This window comes from Micrasema longulum, unplaced genomic scaffold (genome assembly GCF_059751315.1).
Source record: "Micrasema longulum isolate JH-2025_06_02 unplaced genomic scaffold, ASM5975131v1 h1tg000076l, whole genome shotgun sequence".
NCBI lineage: Eukaryota > Metazoa > Arthropoda > Insecta > Trichoptera > Brachycentridae > Micrasema > Micrasema longulum.
Window position 1 is genome coordinate 1,015,184 of NW_028277283.1, and position 20,704 is coordinate 1,035,887.

Below are 20,704 nucleotides of genomic sequence, written 5' to 3' on the forward strand. Positions count from 1 at the left end.
TATAGCTTAACACAGGCACATCCTAAAAAGCCATAAGTTCATGAATACATACATGTAAATTGTAACTTTTATTTGAAATGGATAAATAAATAAATAAAATACAAAACAAAAAGCACGTATAATATTAAAACTACAGCTTTTTCTATAAAAGGATTATAAGTGTTTGAACATATTGGTTTTATTGATCAATTTATTATTGTTTAAAATTTTTAAACTAAGTTTTCAGTACTTTATTTTAGTTATTTCTTTATTTTTATTAAAATCTAGTCCTATAAAAGATATTATGATTTTTATTTTAGTGAATATACATTAGAGTAAATCTATTATAAATGTAGCTTTAGAACAGGTATTTTAGTATCTATTGAAGCTGCTAGGATTATTTTCTTGCAATTCAATTCAATGTCAGACACTAATGTTGTTTTGTTTTGTGCTGCATGTATTTACTTTTATTTTTTGCCAATAAACGCCGTATTTTGGCACTAACCGAACCTGAAAGACGTTTTAAGAAATCGAATATTATTTTACTGTAAATTTCTTCTTACATTCGTTTCCGTATAAATAATATAAGATTATAAATATTACCCGTATTTCTTATCGAACTATTTTGTTTTTTACATTTATTTATACCTCAAATGTAAGCACAGTCGGGTTGTGGTCCCGTGGCTAGTGTCTCGGACTCACAGACCAAAGGTCCGTGGTTCGAATCCCACTCTACCCCAACTTGATTCCATTTTTTAATAGTGAGTTATTTACAACTCGTTGAGAATGGCCCTCAAAATTAAATATTTGGGTAAATTATAAGAACGCAAATATTTCTTTTTAAAAAAAAAAAAAAAAAAACATGAAAATCTTTTAAACCGTGTACAAAGTTAAAAAGTATAATAAAATACTTAAAATTTTCTTGACTCGAATTTTTCTCCACTAAAGCTACAAATGCGTTTTTTCTCAAACAGTTTGCGTTTGAATTTGGGCAAAATATAAAACATTTCTCTTTTGTACCTACCTATTTGAGCTTCAATCTTCAATTATTTATACAACCCTCCGCGAGAAATGAAGCGTTTCATTCTTTTCAAAGCAGATCTCTGATTTTATCCTTTCATTTTGTTCCAGGTAGTCCAAACAGAGAACACAATTACGAGACAGCTCAAAGAAAACTCTTATCACCCATTTTCAGAAACAAAAAGTCGTGTTTCAAAGGCGTCACATATTTCGAGTGAGCGTGCTTTTCACAGACTGAGCAAAGGACACATTTCAATCCGGACTTAACTCGGGTGAATAAAAAAAACAAAAGGAAACTCAAAAAACAATGTTTCGAAACACAGGCTTTTGAATTCAGAAAAATGTGAAACAACTGCTATTTGGAAAAAAATGAACATATTTCCAAATTCAAAATTAAACTAATAAAGTTCCTAGTTATTTCAACTGGCAAATGTGGAAGGTTCGCTTTGCAAAATGCGCTACTTCGGACAAATATCAATGTTTCTTCTGCTGTAATTTACACTTTTAGAAGTTTCGCCCCTGGACTGTTCGAATAGAACTCCGGGAACAGTTTGCGAAGATGAACGGGAACAGTAGCAAGAATCAGGAGAGTAACGGGGCGTTACTCGGGACCAGTAGTGTATCGAGCGCCGGCGCAGGGAGCTCAGAACACAGGAAGACGAGAGATTCCGACTGTTGCAGTGTCAACTTTCTGAAATGCGTACTGCACATATTTAATGTCGTCTTTATGGTAAGTAGAAATTTAATTATCGTTTTGAAAATGTAATCTCTTAGAATACATAATATGCTCGAATGTAATAATCACTGTGTTCGTGTTATATTATCGAGATCATAATATAATTGTTAGGAATTAAATATGAAGAATCAGCTCGCTTTAAGACTTGAGTTTCCTTAACGCTGCCATAAACAAGAAAAAAAATCTGCAAAAAAGTTGCCGTTCGAGATAAGATTCCCGGAGGAGCTTTCTGTAATCTGCTGATAACTTTGGCATTTATGTGAGAGTATAATATAAAGATCCAAGAAGTTTATAAGTATGAGTACCAACTGATTTGAATAACATTATGTAAATAGACACAAATTAATGCATTTAGATTACTTGACAATAATCTAAGCATAGCATTGAAAATTTATTAAATACTTTACAATTTACATATACTGACATTTTGAATTAAAAAAAGAAGTAGGCGATCACAGCGAAATCAGAAAACAATAAATCATAACACTTCTTTGTGTAATTAATCAATCTAAAGCGAATACAGTATTTCATCTTCAAAATATTTTTTATCGTGCCCATTTACTCAACTTATTATGGTTTCCGTTTATTTTTTAACCAGATAATCCAACCAATCACATTAAGGATTCTTCAATCATCATTAATAACGGTCCCGCTATCTTCGAAGGTGATTCGATTAATTTTTAACGAGCTCATCAAATAACGATCCTTATCCTCAGGAAAACAAATGATCTTATCCATTCGTTAGTTCCGTAAAAGCGATATCTTCATCCTTCAATATACTCTGGTCCTAATTGACGTTAGTCCTGCGGTTCGTTTGAGTCATTTGTAACCACGATCAAATCTAGCACGATCGTTGTAATTATTGAATATTATTACCCGAGTAAATTTTATATGCGAACGCTTTTCTAATGACTTTTCAATTTTAGTGCAGAAATAGTTTATTGGCAAAATAATTAGATTCAAATTGGATTTTTTTAAAATTGTACAATGAAGGAATTTAAGTCCATAAAAACGCAAAAAGGTTTTTTGAAACATTAAAAGGTGCATTACTTTTTATTTATTCAAACCTTAATTAACGTATTTTCAATAAAATCATATCAAGCATTTGAATATGAAATTGAAAAGAGTGTTTTTATTATAAACTAAATAATTGAAACTTTTTATTATTTAACTTTGAGAAATACTACTTTTCTGGGTTATAATAATAACATTGTGTGGTAAAATTTACTTTTGAAATATGAATACTGAAATAAAATATATACCTACATAATACTCATGTATTTTTTCTGTTTATACCATGATCGAAATGTTTATTTTCTAAGCAATATGCGCCGAATGTAATTATTATATTTGTTAGAGACTAAATTACACTAAAACCTCCTTTTACGCGGGGGATTCGTTCCACACAGTACCTTGTAAAAAATATATTTGAAAAGGGTGCAATGCTGGGCAGGTTTCATTGCATAAAAATCAATTAAGAATTTTATAAAAAAATAAATTGTTCAGTATTTGTTGTACCTTAATAGTTTTAAAAAAATTAACATGACATCAAAATACTTTATAAATTCATAACAACGATTATTCACTTTCATATATTATACGCCAAGTAAGTAAAATAGCAATGTAGAGCATTCCAATAACGAAAAGTATAATATCATATTGTTATCACGCATTGTTAAATTATGGCTCAATTTAAAAAAAATGAATATTGGTGGGTGGTATTTAAAAAAAGTAAAAAAACGAGTTAAACTAGGTTCCAGTGTATACGAGTTTGTAAAGCTTATGGCATTTAATAACCAAAGCGAGCGATAAAAAATATTCCTTTGATTTATTTTTCTACATAAATGTGAATTTTAAAAATATCATTTATTCTACTTTTCTACGAAATTTTGTTTAGTATTACAGATTTAATTCAATTGTTTTTTATACAATTATTTTGATTTCCTCCATACGAGAAGGTGGAACTTTCCTCAGCACAATATCAAACGTATTTCTTCCCCTTTGACATTCGGTTTTCCGAACTCTGAATTCTGTACGCTATATTTTGCTTCTCATATCTTGTACTCTATATCCTTTGCCTCTCCTTTATCTGTCCCCTATACGAGTTCTCCAGGTTGCACGACTAAAAGGTTGAACATAACAATGTCTGCAATGCATTACCTGCTAATCTTTATAACGTGTTGGTTGCACCTTGCTTGCACTCTCAAAATATGTGGATTTTTTGGCATAATTGACGAGATAGTAAAACATTATAACTACTAGGATGAGCAGCAATGCGCTTAAATTTCATTATTTTATATATATTTTTTTCATTTTAATTTTTTTTACTTCTTAATTTAAAAAAAAAACAATTGGTTTCCGTAGTCTTCAAGTTCTCATAAATAATTACATGTATTATTTGTTGGCGATTCAGAAAGTACGAGTATTACTTCACTATACTACTGTATTTAACTAAGTCATGTTTTTATTTTCACCACTTTCATGAGTCTATTTGAAATATATTTTGACGTAAATGCGAATGAACATCATGTGGTTCATTTTCGGTGTCATGTAAGGTTTTGTCGCGAGCGATATTGTTATACTTTCGAGGGCCTTGTGTGCAAAAACTATAAGGATTACAGAATATCTAAAACAATGACTGAATATCTCGTTTTGTCGACTAACGGAAATAGGAAAAAAACATCAATAGTAGAGGGCGGAGGGTTGCGAGGTGACGTCACAGCGCTGCGCGTGGGGGTCTAAATTTGGGCTTGCGTGGGCACGGCGCGCTCTCTGTTTAGTTGTATCTCCGGAACGAGTTGGTCAATTACGATGAACAAATGTTATGTAAAGCGTAATTTTCTTTCTTTCATTTCGTAGCATTTCATTTTATAGTAACATATGTAATTTTGCATTTACAAAATAAATATTCGACGGGAGTATAAAGAATACTTATGTACTTATAGTGTATCTATATTTTTACTACTTATTTTAATTTTTACTTGTGACGCCGTTTTTCTGATAAACCACTTGTTCAATTAATATAATTGATTATTTTTTACGGTTAACACTTTGACTGGGACCACTGCGGCTGGTTGATTGCTCCTTATTAATTTAAATATATTAAATTAAAATACCCTTTTACTACAAACATTTTTTTTCTAAATATTTCCTTATTATAAACACTCAAAAAATACTTGAATTTTTATTCTGTAATACCTATTCATTCTCATGTTAATACTTCTTTATTGGAAAAGAAATACAGTTTGTTTTCGTAGTCTTCCAGTTCTCGTAAATAATTACATGTATTATTTGTTGGTGATTCAGAGTAATCATTAATTATAATAAATCATCAATAATAATTTATTTGGTCTTCCACAAGTCTAACGATGCGATGTCGGTCATGACGAAACCCGTTTATTGGTAAAAACTATAAAGCGGATAGTATTCGTACTAATTACAGTGTTTTTAATATTATAATAAAAATGCAGTTCCATTACGAAATGTCAACATAGAAACTCAATCAACAAATTGTATTTATTAAATTCATGTTAAAATTATATCTCGTGTTATTATATTTTATTTATTTATTCATATTTTTTTCTTACAAACTATAATTAAAAATAAAAATAATGTGACCTTATTGGGGTTGTCAGTGCCAAGGACACCTAACAATATACGTTTTTGAAATGTTTTTACGTTAGAGAATAAACAAAGAAGACTAACTTACTAAACAGAGATAATTAACAAAATATTCACAGTTTTAAAAACTAGGTATATATGCACATCTATATTATATTACAAAACGCACAATGAAAATAACAAAAACCTAACATAAGCTATACACTTATGGAGCGGTTGATTCAATATTGGTTTGGGCATTATACATGAAATATTATTTTTGGACGTATTACTTCAAGATGTTAAATGAATAAAACAAAATAAGACTTAAATTTAATTCTGTTTTCATTTTAAACAAACACTATTTCTCTATTAAGTCCATCCTTTCGGAGACTAGTAAAGGATTGTATGGAGCTTTGTAAAGCTGACAGCAACCAATTAGATAGAAAGCTGCTGGTCGTCCACAAGGAAGTTTCTATTCTTTGATGCAAAAACATGTCCGTGCTTTGAAAATTATCCTTAGTCTGTGACAAGAACAGTAATTTTCTCTTTTTTTATTTGTATGTATAACTTCAAATTATATTTTACTTTATACATTATACCTAAACGTTATTCATCATCATTCCCCTTTTATATACACTTTAAATACATATACAATGTATATACATATAAAAGCGTGTATATTGCCTTAAAAAAAATTCTTCTTACCTACCAAAACCGTTCAGTTTGAGAAAATTATAAGTACATGGACATATTGAATTTTACAATTTTATACAAAATTAAAAACAAAGATTGAACAAATAAATATATATTTTAAAAATTAACACTAAGCTATGAAGAGAGGAGAGGAGATGGGAAGGAAAGAAAAGGGATAAAGGGACAACAAAAAATATTTAGTGACATTTCAATCTTGACTTAAATGTAAATAAAGAAGGGGCGTCTGTAACATAAGTGGGTAGATTATTCCACAATCGAGCAGCTACTACTGTAAAAAGGGGGGCAAGAAAATTAGAGCGATGAAAGGGTATTAAAAGGGTTCTCTCGTTACTAGAACGAAGATCTAGTCCGTGTTGTGATAGAAGTTGGAATTGCTCTCTTAAATAAACAGGCAAAGTAGAATTATTAAAAATATTGTAAAGAAGTTATAGAATGTGAATGTTTCTTCTATGCCGGATACTGAACCAGTGTAGTTGCGAGCGATATTCGGTTATGTGGTCGAATTTGCGAAGATCAAAGATATAACGTATACAAACATTCTGCAACCGTTCTAACTTATCAACTAATTCAGAGTTAGCACCATTTTCACACTCGGTGGTGCATAGGACACTGCATTGGTAAAACAAATGCGGCGTATTTTGATCACCTGTTACACGAAGGTAAGGTCATTATATTTGGACAGTATTTTTCATCCGGTTGGGCACAGAGAAATTATTACTTTTAATATTTAAAGCATTAACTTTGGGTCAAACATTTACTAAATGTGATGAAATATTTGTATATAACTACTTACCGACTTTTCTATGTCTACCGGTTTCGAGGCGTACCCGTCTCTTCCTCGGGACACTAATTAAACCAACATGCAAACCAACATACAAAACCACCATAGTTGTTGCACAAAAATATAAAACCAGCCTATTAAACCTATTAATCTCACCCCCTCCCTTCATCCCCTCTACCTTTTTTCAACTATTTCTCAAACAACATAGAATATTTTCATAATTTAATCAGTGCATATTTGTCCTAATCAGTGTATGTCTCCTGACGAAGAGACGAGTACGTCTTGAAACCGGTAGACATAGAAAAGTCAGTAAGTGATTATTTACAAATATTTAGAAAATATTAGATCGATAATATATTTTATCAATGTCCAAATGTTTTTAATAAAAAACTGGATTCTTGGGATTTATCAAGAATGACATCATATCACAGATTACAACCAAGATTACAAACATTTTTGAAAAGAAAATATGGAAGGCATTAGCAGGGCTTATAACTTGTCATTAGCTGTGAAGATAGTTCATAAAACCACAGTGGCCGATAAGGATTTAAGTCAGTTTGTAGCCAACTGGTTGCGTATTTCTGAAGTCAAAGACATGAAAAATTGTTGGGAAAGATATTTTAGTTACCTGTCCTGTAGTTTCACATAAATACCGGGCGTTCAAGAGCTCGAGAGTTTCCCTTCTTATATTTTATTTGGCAAAACTTGAAGAAAATTTGGCAAAATCAGGAGCTATTTTCTTAAGAGTAGCTTCTCGAGCCTTTTCATCTACTTGCCCATTGCCTTCAATTTTGCGGTGTTCTCTTATCCATCCGATATACACATTCTGTGATCTGGATTTTAGTCTCTGTATATCAGTATGAATGTCCATACTACTGGCGGCTCCTAACCAAAAACTTTGGCATTGTATTTCTTTACATTTTGTCAACTTGTACCTTTATTAAGTTTAATAGTATTAGAACAATATGATTTGTCTGACTGAATAATAATATGACAACCCGCGCATCGGAACAAAGAACGCTAAACTTGCCATCGTTTTTGTCTGCATACTGCTTTATATGCATTAACATTATACTTCCATTTTACAAAACTAAATCAACTAAATTCAACTGTTATTGTGTCATTACGCATGGTCAAAGTGACGAAACAGCTTGCCCACCACAAACTGGACACCGCATCTGAGGACATTAGTCTCCTTGGCGGTGCCCACATACACGGAAAATATGCTTGTTGTCAAACGAGAAAAGCTGCCCGAAGGAGCTCTCTGAAATCTGGTAGCCATAAAGTGACGATACAAACAAAATTTATATTTTAAATCTGCGCATGCGTCGTTGGCAATGCCCGGAGTATGTTATTTGTCCTCTGTATATAATGCACAATTCACCGGTATGAATCGAAGTTGATCTGGTTCAAATAAAATAAGGTATTTTTCATACAAATTCAGGATAGAAGATAAGTAAATCGTTCGCTAAAGTGGATTTCACTAGATCTTTTAGCGCTAGTATTGACTATAATGTTCTGCAAGTATAACATTGCAATAAATCCCTGTTTTTTTGTATTAGAACTTCTTTTTCTTCTTCTTATCTGCCCGTTTCTCTTCACTGCTGGATATAGGCCTCTTCCAAATTTTTCTATGTTTTTCTGTCCTGAGCACTCTTTTTCCATCCATGGCCCACAAGTTCGACGACGTCGTCAGTCCATCTCTTTTGTGGTCTCCCTACGTTCTTTTTACTTTCGTAGGGTCTCCAGTTTAGTATTTTGAGGATCCACCTATCGACTTTTGGTCTCGCCAGATGAATTTTCAATTTTCAATTTCTTAAGGAGACGCCCAACATTTGTCTTTCCATAGACCACTGAGTGCACTTAATTTTGTGAACACTTTTAGCAGTGAGTGACATGGTTTCAAGACCGTATGTTGCCGCCGGCAGAACACAAGCGTTGTTGACTTTGGCCTTCAGATTATTTGGGATTTTCTTATTTCTGAAAACGTGTTTCAGCTTTCCAAACGCAGCTTAACTTAATCCAATTCGTCTAGGCAGTTCCGCAGTTTGATTGAATTTTCCCAATTTGATTTTGCGCCTAAGTATTAGATATTTACTATCAATTACTTATTAATTTATATATATTTTTACTTGGCAGTGCACTGCACTTATACACATACAAAGAAACCGCCTCTGATCCATGCCAATAGGGTTGACCAATTTTAAGCTCTCTTAAATCAATTGATGTCCATGTGATGATGTGACTCTCCAAGATGTCTCTCATTTGTTGATGCGTTGTCCCGTTTTCAACTTAGAGCATGCAGCTAAGCACGATGTAGCAGTATGAATGAGGACCTTGGAGTTATCGCAATTTCGATAAGTCATAAGGATTATCACATGAAGTTATATCGTATATAGTAAAAAAAATAAAAGTTATTTTCGAAATAAATAAAAATAGGACAGAATAACACAGTCAAAGTGGCACGAAAGGTCTTTTGATGTCTGACAATAGTCCGTTTTCTCCTGGATGAGTTTTCTGTGGTTTCCTCTTCAGTCGACTATCCCGCCAGATCCTCAAACAAGACTATTGCAGTAAATATAAGCCTTGTATTTAATAAGCAAGGCAAAAAATAAGCAACTTCCATAAAATGCAAAGACCTGTCATCGGCTTCAAAACTTCACTAAACTGTCATAACTTCACAATAGTCAACACGTAGAAGTATTATATAAATACAAATGGCTGAACGTCAAAGGCAGAACGGTCAATATAAATACTATACAGATAGTAAATGTTTTTAGTAGTAAATTATTAAAGTTGCCAGTCAAGCCAGCTAATTACACATCATAATCCCTGTAAATACCTATAAAATACTATATATGTGATCTTCAATCTCTAAAAAAAAACTGTGAAGTCGCAGAAATCTGAAATATTAGGTTAATTGTGAATATTACACAAAAAGTTAAATGATCCCATTTTTCTGTATCCAGATGGAAGAATAATACAGTTTAATATGCAACATAGACTCAGAGCCCTGGGATGATATTCCAAACTCTCTCGCGGCCGGAGAAAAAGCTTTCATCTCGCGTATTTACTTACAAAATAAGCGAGATAAAAGTCTTTTGAGAGAGTGGTTCAGAATAGCACCGCAGAGTGTTTTCGACTCGATTGCTGTTCTCGGGTAAAAATCAGTAAGCGGAGAAAAGTCTCTCTCGTTGTAGTAATTGGCGGGTTTGCCTACCATTCTTGAGGTCCTTGGTTCGATTCCTGGTAAGTGGACGTGATCTATTGGTTTCGAAGATCAAAATACGCTGCGATTGATTTACAAATGCTGTGCACTATGCACCACCGGTTGTAGAAAAGGGAATAGTCATGATGATGAAAATGATCCCATAAACTAGCTATTGGCAGATCATAAGTCCTGTAAATGCCTAACTTTATAATCTCGGTTAAGATATCTGTCTCTTAAGATAAAATCCTAAGAGGATTGATTTCTTGTAGGTCTACAAAGATTAAAGTATACGGAGTACCTCCATATTTTATTGTAAAATGTGCAAAATCATTGTGTATCCCTCTCAATAAAATAATTAATTTATCTCTCAAGCAAGGATATTTTCCCCTGAAATGGAAAGAAGCTCATATCTTACCAATACACAAAAAAAGTTCAAAAAATAAAATTTCTAATTATAGAGGTATTTCCATACTCAATACTTTCAGCAAAGTGTGCGAAAAAATAGTTTATTCTCGGATTTATCCAATCATAGTAAAAGGAATACCTCCCCAACAACATGGGTTTCTGAAAGGCAAATCTACTATCTCCAATTTGATAGAATTTATAGATTATGTTTTTCATTGTATGGACAAACTTGAGCAGGTTGATGCAATTTATACAGACTTCGAAAAAGCTTTCGACCGAGTGGATCATATCATTCTTATGAGAAAACTTTTAAACTTGGGTGTAAAAGGAGACGTTCACAGATGGATCTTATCTTATCTCAGCAATAGAAGCCAAGCTGTTGTTCTTGGTGGTTTTCGATCTGAGTTTGCTGATATTTCCTCCGGAGTACCCCAGGGTTCACATTTGGGACCATTGTTTTACAATGCGTATCTCTATGATATTTATGTTGTATTTATGAACGCAAGATTTTTGATGTACGCAGATGATAAAAAAATATACTTCAAAGTTAAGAATCCCCTTGACTGTCTTAAACTTCAAGATGATCTAAACCGTTTGACAGAATACTATTTGAAAAATCGTATTAACGTCAATGTATCAAAGTGTTTGCTTATTTCTTTTTCGCGAGGTCGACATCCAATCCCATATCATTATATATTATCAAACCAACCTGTTCAGAGAGTTGATACCGTACGCGATCTGGGTGTTATTCTTGATAGCAAACTTACATTTGAGAATCACTTCGATGACATACTGACCCGTGCACATAGAAACCTTGGTTTTGTACTTCGTACATGTCAGGTATTTAATGATATCGCGTGTATTAAAATGGTCTACTTTGCTCATGTTCGCAGTTTGCTCGAGTATGCCTCTTCTGTTTGGTCTCCACAATATGTCACACATAAAGAAAAGTTTGAGAAAATTCAATGGACATTTCTTAGACATCTTAACTGGAGATGCAGGTATACCGATCTCAATTATATGTCTTCCTGCAAAAAACACCACTTGCTTACTTTAGAAGATCGCCGTCTACTGTTGGACATGGGGGTGCTTCATGACATACTCAGTGGACGCCTTGATAGTCCGGCTCTTTTGTCAGAGTTATCATTAAATGTCCCCGGCTACCGCACCCGTCACACGTCGAGCTCTCTATTTCATGTGCCAGCAGTTCGTACGAACTATGCCCAGAACTCTCCACTTATACGTTTTGCTAGTGAATATAATTTGAACTTTCCCCTTATTGATCCATTTGATTGTAAAAAAATAACATTTAAAATGCGCGTCTTAAAACATTCTTTTTTGTCTTATACTTAGTTTCAAAAATAAAGTTTTATTTTATTTTATTAAATTTTATCTCTATTTCTTAATATTTTATATATATTTATATTTTCGATACCTGACACCCTCTTTCCAATATAACACCCACACATCCACCCTCTCACTCACTTACACTCACACAAACACACTAGTATGTATTGTACGTGTATTTAATGTATTTCTGTGGATATCTGTCATTGGTTTTATTCTCTGTATATGTTATTTGTTATATTTGTATTACATGTATTACTGTTGATATCCCCAATAAAAAAAAAATAAATAAATAAAAAAAAATGTGTATTTAAAAAATAATTACGTTCTTTAAATGTTTATTTTTAAAATGACATGACAGTTCGTATTCAATTAGTTATAAGTAATAAGGACGCCAAGTATTTAACACGTTTACTGTGCCATCACATCGTAATAACTAAGCTTAACAGACTTAACACATTCCGCCCCACTTATTTCTTTTTTTTACGGTCCTCTCATGGGTTGACCCTTTCACCTCACGTAACATATTCGTAAATACCCGGCGCATTATCCGTTCGGGATGTTTCGGAATTCACCCAAGGAAGTAGCTTCGTAAATATCGGACGTATCCGATGGAGATACCTGACGCTTTATTCACCCCAGTAATAACCGCAACAAAAACCAAATTATTTTTTATCACATTATAGCAAAAAGATAATGTTTATGTTGAGTGACGTTAGCAGGCGCCACACGGAGGTGATTTTGCAGCGTTACGATATCGAACAGTACTAATTAATAACGAGAAGAGAATTTAGAAACTTCCCGAACGGGTGATGTATTTCCAAATGATACTGAAGATTCCCGAATGGATAACGCGTCGGTTATTTACGGTGCATAATTCAAATGTGCATGAAACTTAAAAGTTAATTTCCTTATCTACCTACCGAAATAAAAAATCGGCGGTTTTTTTTTTAAACTTGTATTCTTAAGTATATCATTTTTTTGTTGGTAGTCAGCATTACACAAAATAAGTTCGTTTTTTTAATTTGACAGATTTTGGCTGGCTGGGTCGACACAAATTTCAGAGCTGATTCATGCTATCCTACTTAATGATATTTAAGCAAGTTTCAAATATATAGTTTCAAATATATATAGTATTTCTATAAAATCAAAATTCAAACAAATTCAAGAAACCGATAGTTATATATACATGCGAGTATTTATTTAAAGTTAATATAAGATATATTGTCTGAACTCAGAACCAATAACAGCTTTCCATAAACTCTACAAAAGTAGTAAGGAAATATAATACATGTACACACATATAAAAAATATTGCGTAAAGAAATGTATAAAAAAAAAAAAATAAAGATATTTTTTTTTTGTTTAAATAAACATATTTTGTAAGATACTAAGATATGATGCATGAAAATTTTGAATATATTATCAGTTTAAGAGCCAGTCTTTATAGGGTCTTACTCATAAACTTGGCATAAAGTATAGTGGTATAATTTGAATATCATCCTTATTATAGTGGTAAAATAAGAATATTGTTCCCATCAGAATTATACCACTATACTTAGGCGTAACTTTACCCCCAGTTTAATAGTAAGGCCCATTGAAAATGAAGGTTTAATAATATGTAACATATAAAAAATATTTCAACAGCATATGCATATAGGATCCAAAACTGTTTTTTTTCGTATTTACGAGAATTCATTCCGGTCTGAAAGGGTTAATACAGAGTTGACTTAGTCCCATTTGGGTCCATCAGAACTTGTTACATACCTCAGCGGATAACATCTCTTTGCTGTCACAACATTAAACATATTTAATCATGATGGCTTATTTCATACGCATCGTCCAAATCCACAAAACACGGTAAAATTAGGGTGGATTGATATAATTTATCACATTATTTTTTTATTAATTTATTACCTAGCGTGGCTATGCTCAGGTAAAAACTCAGCGGTGGAGATTAGTCAGCCTCGTGGTGTACCGATTAGTGCGTTTGCCGTTGTTAAATAAACGAAACAATTTTTTTTTACTCTTTGGACTGACTGACCACGCTGTATGGTCTCTCTATAAGCCGAATTCCTTTGTTCTTCATAGTAAAAACGAAGTTATGTACTGATGGACGTTGCTCTTATGTAGACGGATGTTTTACGTGCAATACTGTTAGTCTTGCAGAATATGTTGTATTTTATTCAATTGTATTCAAGTCGCGAAATAGCTGATTTAATTGATCCATTAAAAATTGCCTCTGGTTTAATGAGAAACTTCAGCCCTACGGGAAATTTAAATTAATTAAAGGGCAAAGTTCTTGAAAATGTACGAAAAAAATATAAAAAGTAATTAAATGAAAACGCCCTACTTTGATCTACGTCACTGGTTCATATGAACTAACCAATGATATATTTATATATAATTATTATTTTAAATTATTTTTGCGTTTCATGTTTTGTATTTGTATGTACACAGTGTCTCGATGAATATATATGTCATATACTCGTATATTTGGCATTTGTGCGGATGTTGGGCCACCGGGAACTAACAGTAGCTAGTTACTTGACCTAATGTCTGCACAGAAGTTAAGTATGTGAGCCGTACTAATAAAATAATGTTGTTTTCTTTTTCTTCTTTTTTTTTCTTATGTTTATATATCTGTGTGGATTTAATTAGGAATATGTATTATTTTTAATGAATTTTATATATATTTTTTAGACACCATGATTATAAAATATTAAATCATGTAAATGAATGCCTCGACACGGGTTGTGCCCAGTGAGGTATTCATATTAAAAAACAAAAATGTAATGTAAAACGTGAAATAAAAAAAATAAAAAATAATAACGATTATAGTATTCCTTCATAGATACGATATTATATTTTATGTATCTTTATTTCATTTGCCATATTATACTGCACTTTATTATAAATCAAAAAATGTACTGACTCTTAGGGCTTCACGTAAATTATTCTAATGTATCGTTACGAAAAAATATATATTTTTTAATTTAAAGGGTATTCGTTTATGTATTTAAACAACACATATGCACCATTAATTAACTCGGAGAGTCAAAAGAGGGTATTAATATTTTAATATTCTAACGTTTTGGGATGAAATGCTTCTTATCTTTAATTAAAAAGTAGAGTTCGCTTTCCGTAAAATGTCGAGAGTTTATTTTAAGGGACTGAAAAATAATTTCCTCAACAGACGGTGAGACAAGATGAATTAAAAATACGATATTAAAATACTGTCTTCGTGGATCATTTATAATTGAATTGAATTTTTTTACAACGAAAATTACTCTCCGTATCAAGGCACATCTAATTACTTAAAATATTTACTTGCCCTTACTTAGAAAGCCTTGGCTCCTTTCAAAGTCTAATTTTATAGTATGTTTCAAAAACATAATTTTTATTTGTTGCGATGATTTAAAGTTTTTTTTAAAAATAATTACTTTATGTTTTCTATTTGGATTCTCGTAAATTTTGGCTTCAAGTAATATCTATGTTTACCGTTTTTAAATAAGTGTCCGAAATATAAGAACCTTTATTTATTTCATTATTTAAAGATTCATTGAGATTGAAATTTATTGCAACCGAGAGAAGGTGAGATTTTTTTGAAGTTAAAGAGATGGAAGTTAAAAAAAAAATTACCTCACATCCTCGGGTGTTCACCGAAGATGCAATTTTTGTGGTATAATGAATCACATTCACATACTCGTAACATGACATCTTTCATCACCTGCACTGCAGAACCTATATCTAGAAGTTTCAGACATATTTATTCTAGCAAGGTGTTTTTTTTTACCTGCAGTGCCCTGAAAGGACTCTTATGATAACCCTCACTTGGATTTGGCCTGGTATCATTAGATCGAGCTGAAACCTTTTATTACTTTTATTATTGCCAACGACAGATTATACGCCCTTAAAATGCCTAGAATTTCAATATTGATAACTCGCTTGGGAATGAAGTCTAGAACGATATGAAATTGAGAAATTTTATTTTTAATTAAAAGTGCTAATTTTATGATCTCGTAACGGTTTAAGGGTAGATAAAAAATAAAACAAATCCGTTTTGTCTATCTTCCATTTTGTTATGTCCAAAACACATTTTTAAGAAGACTGGCTAGTATAAAATAACATACATCTTCTAAGATGAAAGTTCAATGCGTAGCAATCCGCTTAATCTATCAAAATACTGACATCGTCATCCATTATCCGGAAGTTATGTTAATCTACAAAGTTGTACAACATGTTGTCAAGCAAAATTGAATTAGGACAACATAAACTTAACCCTTGGCCGTGATAGGGTCGGGTCGTTGTTTGCTTCCCTATCACATATGTAACACAACCAACATATTCTGATATCATCATTCGTTAGAAAACTTGTCATATTGATAGATTAACACTCACCTCGTGTGAAGCTAATGTCAGAATACGATTCAATTGTAATTAGTTCCAAACTCAAAACATTGTTTTGAGAGGGGGGTGTGATATATCAGATGTGTTTTTGTATTGTTCAGCTGCTTTCAATAAAGTTCCAAATAAGGTAGTAAATAATAGTATATCTTTTAATCAAAACTCCATTAATAATAATAATCACAAAAAATATCAGCTTTGGGAAATATACATATTGTTATATTGGTCGCATATTCTAGGTATTGAATATTGTTTAAAATAGTTTGTAGAACAGAAGATTTTGTCTTGTCGGTTTAGATGGCACACGGAATGGAAGTCTTTCAAGTATGTTGTGAGAATCAATTTTATTATTTATGAATTTGAATAAAAATAACCAGTCTAACATTATTCTTCGATTCTTAAGAGAGTTTATTCCATGGTACTGCATACTTTCAGCATAGTTAGAGAAGTTAATGTTTAACCAGTAGTCGACCTGCTCAATTTTTTTTTGTTGGACCCTTTCTAGTCTATTAATACTTACATTATAGTAAGGTGACCAAATAGGAGTACAGTGTTCTAGCTGGTATACAGTATAAACTAAGAAATAAATAAATCGCGTTATATCCATAAGCAGGTAAACCAAGTGTTAATGAATTTCTTTGTTAGAAGCAATTCCCACTTAGTTCAGATTACCACGATTTATTTGTTTCTATTAATAATTTTTCAGCACATTGTAAGTTTATATAACAGTGACTAACTCACATCAAGAAACAAATCATATAAATCCACTTTTATTTTCATTTGTAACTCTATTCCCACGATTCACTTTTTTAAAGACACGTTTGGTAAAAAAACATCTTATTGTTAGTTAAGTAACGTTTTTTGGATTCTATGTGAAGTGAATTCTAGGTCAAGTTTAAGAGCATCGAATAAATTTTAAATATGTGATTTTATTTTTCAATGTCAGTATTTATGGAAAATTATTTTGTTCGTAGAAATAAACCACTAATAAATCAAAAACACATAAGTTACCGTTTTAGCAGAATTTGAGTTTGAAATATTCTATTCCAGCAATTAAATTGAAGGTTAAATGATTTTATTTCAGCTGATATGATAATAAGGTGTAGGCGATGACGTATGATAAAAAGACACATTATTTTTATGAAAAATGAAAAAATGTTGATGTCGCTAGCGACATCAACATTTTTTGAATAAATTTATTGCATAATAAAAATTTACAGATTTAATTCCAAGCAATCTATATAAAACGAATTAGAACATTATTAAGAAGGGTCCTTTGGTTAGGATAGTCTCCATCTAACATGTTTCAGCCTGTTCTAATGTGGAGATTTTTTATTTTTTAAAGTATTAGTAGTTCTATACTAATGTATCATTAACAAAAAAATTAAACTTTTCAATTATAAATACATGGCTAACTAAATATAAGAATGAAATAATCGTTATTAGATAAATTTAAAATATTTATATTTGCTAAAAATAGGAAGTGTTATTTAAAAGTAAATAACATAGTGAAAGACAAATATAAAGTAATTTAATTTATAAGAATGTATATAATATGTTTACCAATTAAATAAATTAATATGAACATTAGTCTCTACATATGACACCCCTAGCGACACTATTTATATGTGCATTTATTTTTATTTCAAAATTTATTTATATCCGTAATAGTTTAATTAAAAAAGAGAGCAAATCAAGATACGTATGCAGTAATTCGTATAAGAAATTCATGTTTTTTTATGTGTAACTCACTACCATAGATTCGACACTAATTGGCACTTGTCGAAATTCCCATTAAATGGACTTTAAAATAGAATGAAGTATTTCATACATTTGACTGTATTTACGAATAAAACGAAATGTATATATTTATTCTGTTTTTTACAGTTGCAGTGAAATCAAAGCGTTTTATCATCACACACAAAGGCATATTTCCATAGAAAGTCCGTTAGACAAGAAAGGCAATTACCCACCAATAAACTGAAATTCCATTATTTTCGCGCTTGCGAAATAATACATTTGCAAAGTTCGTATCAATTACAGTATTTTTAAGAACTCAACATTCCCTGCATTACCAACCTGAATTATAAACATTCAACTCATTATTATGTTTCAAGTACTATTTACATCATAGCATAAAGCAATTGTTTGACGACGTCTTTTTGACCCTAACAGTTTTTAAAAATGAATGTATTAAAAAAAGTTATACCATTTCTGTTCCATGCGAATTTCGCACTCCTCTGTCAGTTTGTCCAGACTTGGGTATTGCGTTGGGAGCTCCTCAGATGCGCGGACGCCTAGGTGGGTTAAATATGGTAGGACAGGAAACTGTTCCAGTAGGATGCTGATACAGTTGGGAATGTGCTTCCTTCCGGGCGGAACGTACGCGTTCTCTTGTTTTGCCTCTTTTTTACGGGGATGGTCTTCGGATCCTCTTTCTCTGTTCACCTAAGGAGTCCTTTATTCAAAGCCGTTTTCTCATTGTAAATAACCGTGTTATTTATTCAGTTTGTTGTGACTTATACAATACTCGTACCTTCATTTTGTTCCTTAATAAATATGAAATACGTTTTATTTTCGTTGAAATAATATTGTTTTTTAAGAGAACTTAGAAGTTAGAAGAAGAATTTACAAGAACTGTTAGCCGTACAGTATAAAATGCTCATTTGTTTTCTTACGCATTAAAAAATGTTTTTACTGTGTTCTGTGTTACTATCATTACAATATTCATTATTTTGAGTTTGTCCAAATTTTTGTAGACAAGGACTGGATTCAACTTCCAAGGGAGCTGTTTATATTAAGATATTACAACAGAGATGAAGAACATTTAAGAGAAGGCAATATAGAAGTCAAGGCATCTACAGGGCTTATGACCTGTCAATGGCTGGTTTAAGTGATCACTTTACACACTGTGTAACATTCACCATTCTGCCTATATTTGAACATCGGAGCTGTTTATATTAAGATATTACAACAGAGATGAAGAACATTTAAGAGAAGGCAATATAGAAGTCTAGGCATCTACAGGGCTTATGACCTGTCAATGGCTGGTTTAAGTGATCACTTTACACACTGTGTAACATTCACCATTCTGCCTATATTTGAACATCTATATTCCTTCAATTCTTTCATCTGTTGATGTTTGTGAAGTTAAAGAGCTGAAACCTTTATTCATGCGGGTGAGATTCATCTAATTGAAATATTTCTCCTACATACTAGGCAACCCCTGAAAAAATTTTTTTTTCAATTTGTAAACTTCTTCATGGACCAGGTAATTTATCAACAATATTTTGAGTTTGTCCAAATTTTTGTAGACAAGGACTGGATTCAACTCCCTGGGGAGCTGTTTATATTAACATATTACAACAGAGATGAAGAACATTTAAGAGACACTTAACAGATGAAAGAATTGAAGGAATATAGATGTTCAAATGTAGGCAGAACGGTGAATGTTACACAGTGTGTAAAGTGGCCACTTAAACCAGCCATTAACAGGTTATAAGCCCTGTAGATGCCTAGACTTCTATATTGCCTTCTCTTAAATGTTCTTCATCTCTGTTGTAATATGTTACTATATTCATTATTTTTGTAAAAGTTTATTTGTGTAAATTGTTTGTATTTTTTTAAAATATTATGCTTTGTTTTGAATTAAAAAAAACAGAATCGTTGAGGGGATCTTGAGGGGTGGGAACGACGAGTTGGCCTATGTCCATACATCCTTCTCCCTCCTCATTAATCTGCATAGAGTTTGTGTTCCTTGGGAAAAGTTTTGCTAACTTTCTTCTATGCCCAGCTGATAGAGTCCCCCAGGACTATATAACAGCTGGGGGTAAATGGTTGGCTTAAGAATCCCCTTAATGTAATTTTTCTCAAGCCTGAATATTCTGCGCTGTAATTCACCACTGTAATTGGGCTTCCGGCCTGTTGTGGTGCAAAAAAACGTATGTATTTATGAAAAAAATAAAACCGTGTATGTCTACAAGGAATTGCGAGTTCGAGGATAAAACCGACTTAGTACCTAATAAATATATTCATAGGTAGCTGTGGCTTTTGCCCGAAGCTAAAGGCAATCAAGTGCTACCTTGTTACAGATTACAGGTAGTTACAGGTACCAGTTACAGGCATGTATGTATGGTTTATAGTCCGAGGGCCTATAAACTACCGCAAGCGATTGTTCTAACCAACTAAAAGCCTCTAAATGAACTAACAATGAGCGGTTGAACCAAATACCGCCCAGAATTTACTCACATCGTTAACAAATCGAGAGAACACAGACCACACACAAATTTCTAGCGTACAACGATAACCCTTAAAACAGTCTGATTTAAAGACACAGATGATTTTTCTATAAAGTTTTATTTAATGGTTCCTATAACAATTTTGTTCGTTTTGACAACCATCACAATTAACATCTCTTCAATGGCTTACATTTAAATATAATTTGGTTTAAATGCGCGAATGTATGCATGTCCTAATAAAATCGTTATTTAAATAATTTGTTA

The 20,704-nt window shown here is 32.1% G+C and overlaps 1 protein-coding gene across 1 annotated transcript in view; it reads left to right on the top strand.

The window, feature by feature from the left end:
* Positions 1 to 20,704, top strand: part of LOC148284927 (CD151 antigen-like) — a 486,275-nt gene that overhangs the window by 326,940 nt on the left and 138,631 nt on the right. The window contains exon 4 of the mRNA XM_088233027.1: positions 1,111 to 1,729. Coding sequence (XP_088089153.1) covers positions 1,559 to 1,729 — 171 coding nt within the window. The 5' untranslated portion in view covers positions 1,111 to 1,558. The remainder of the gene's footprint in view (positions 1 to 1,110; positions 1,730 to 20,704) is intronic.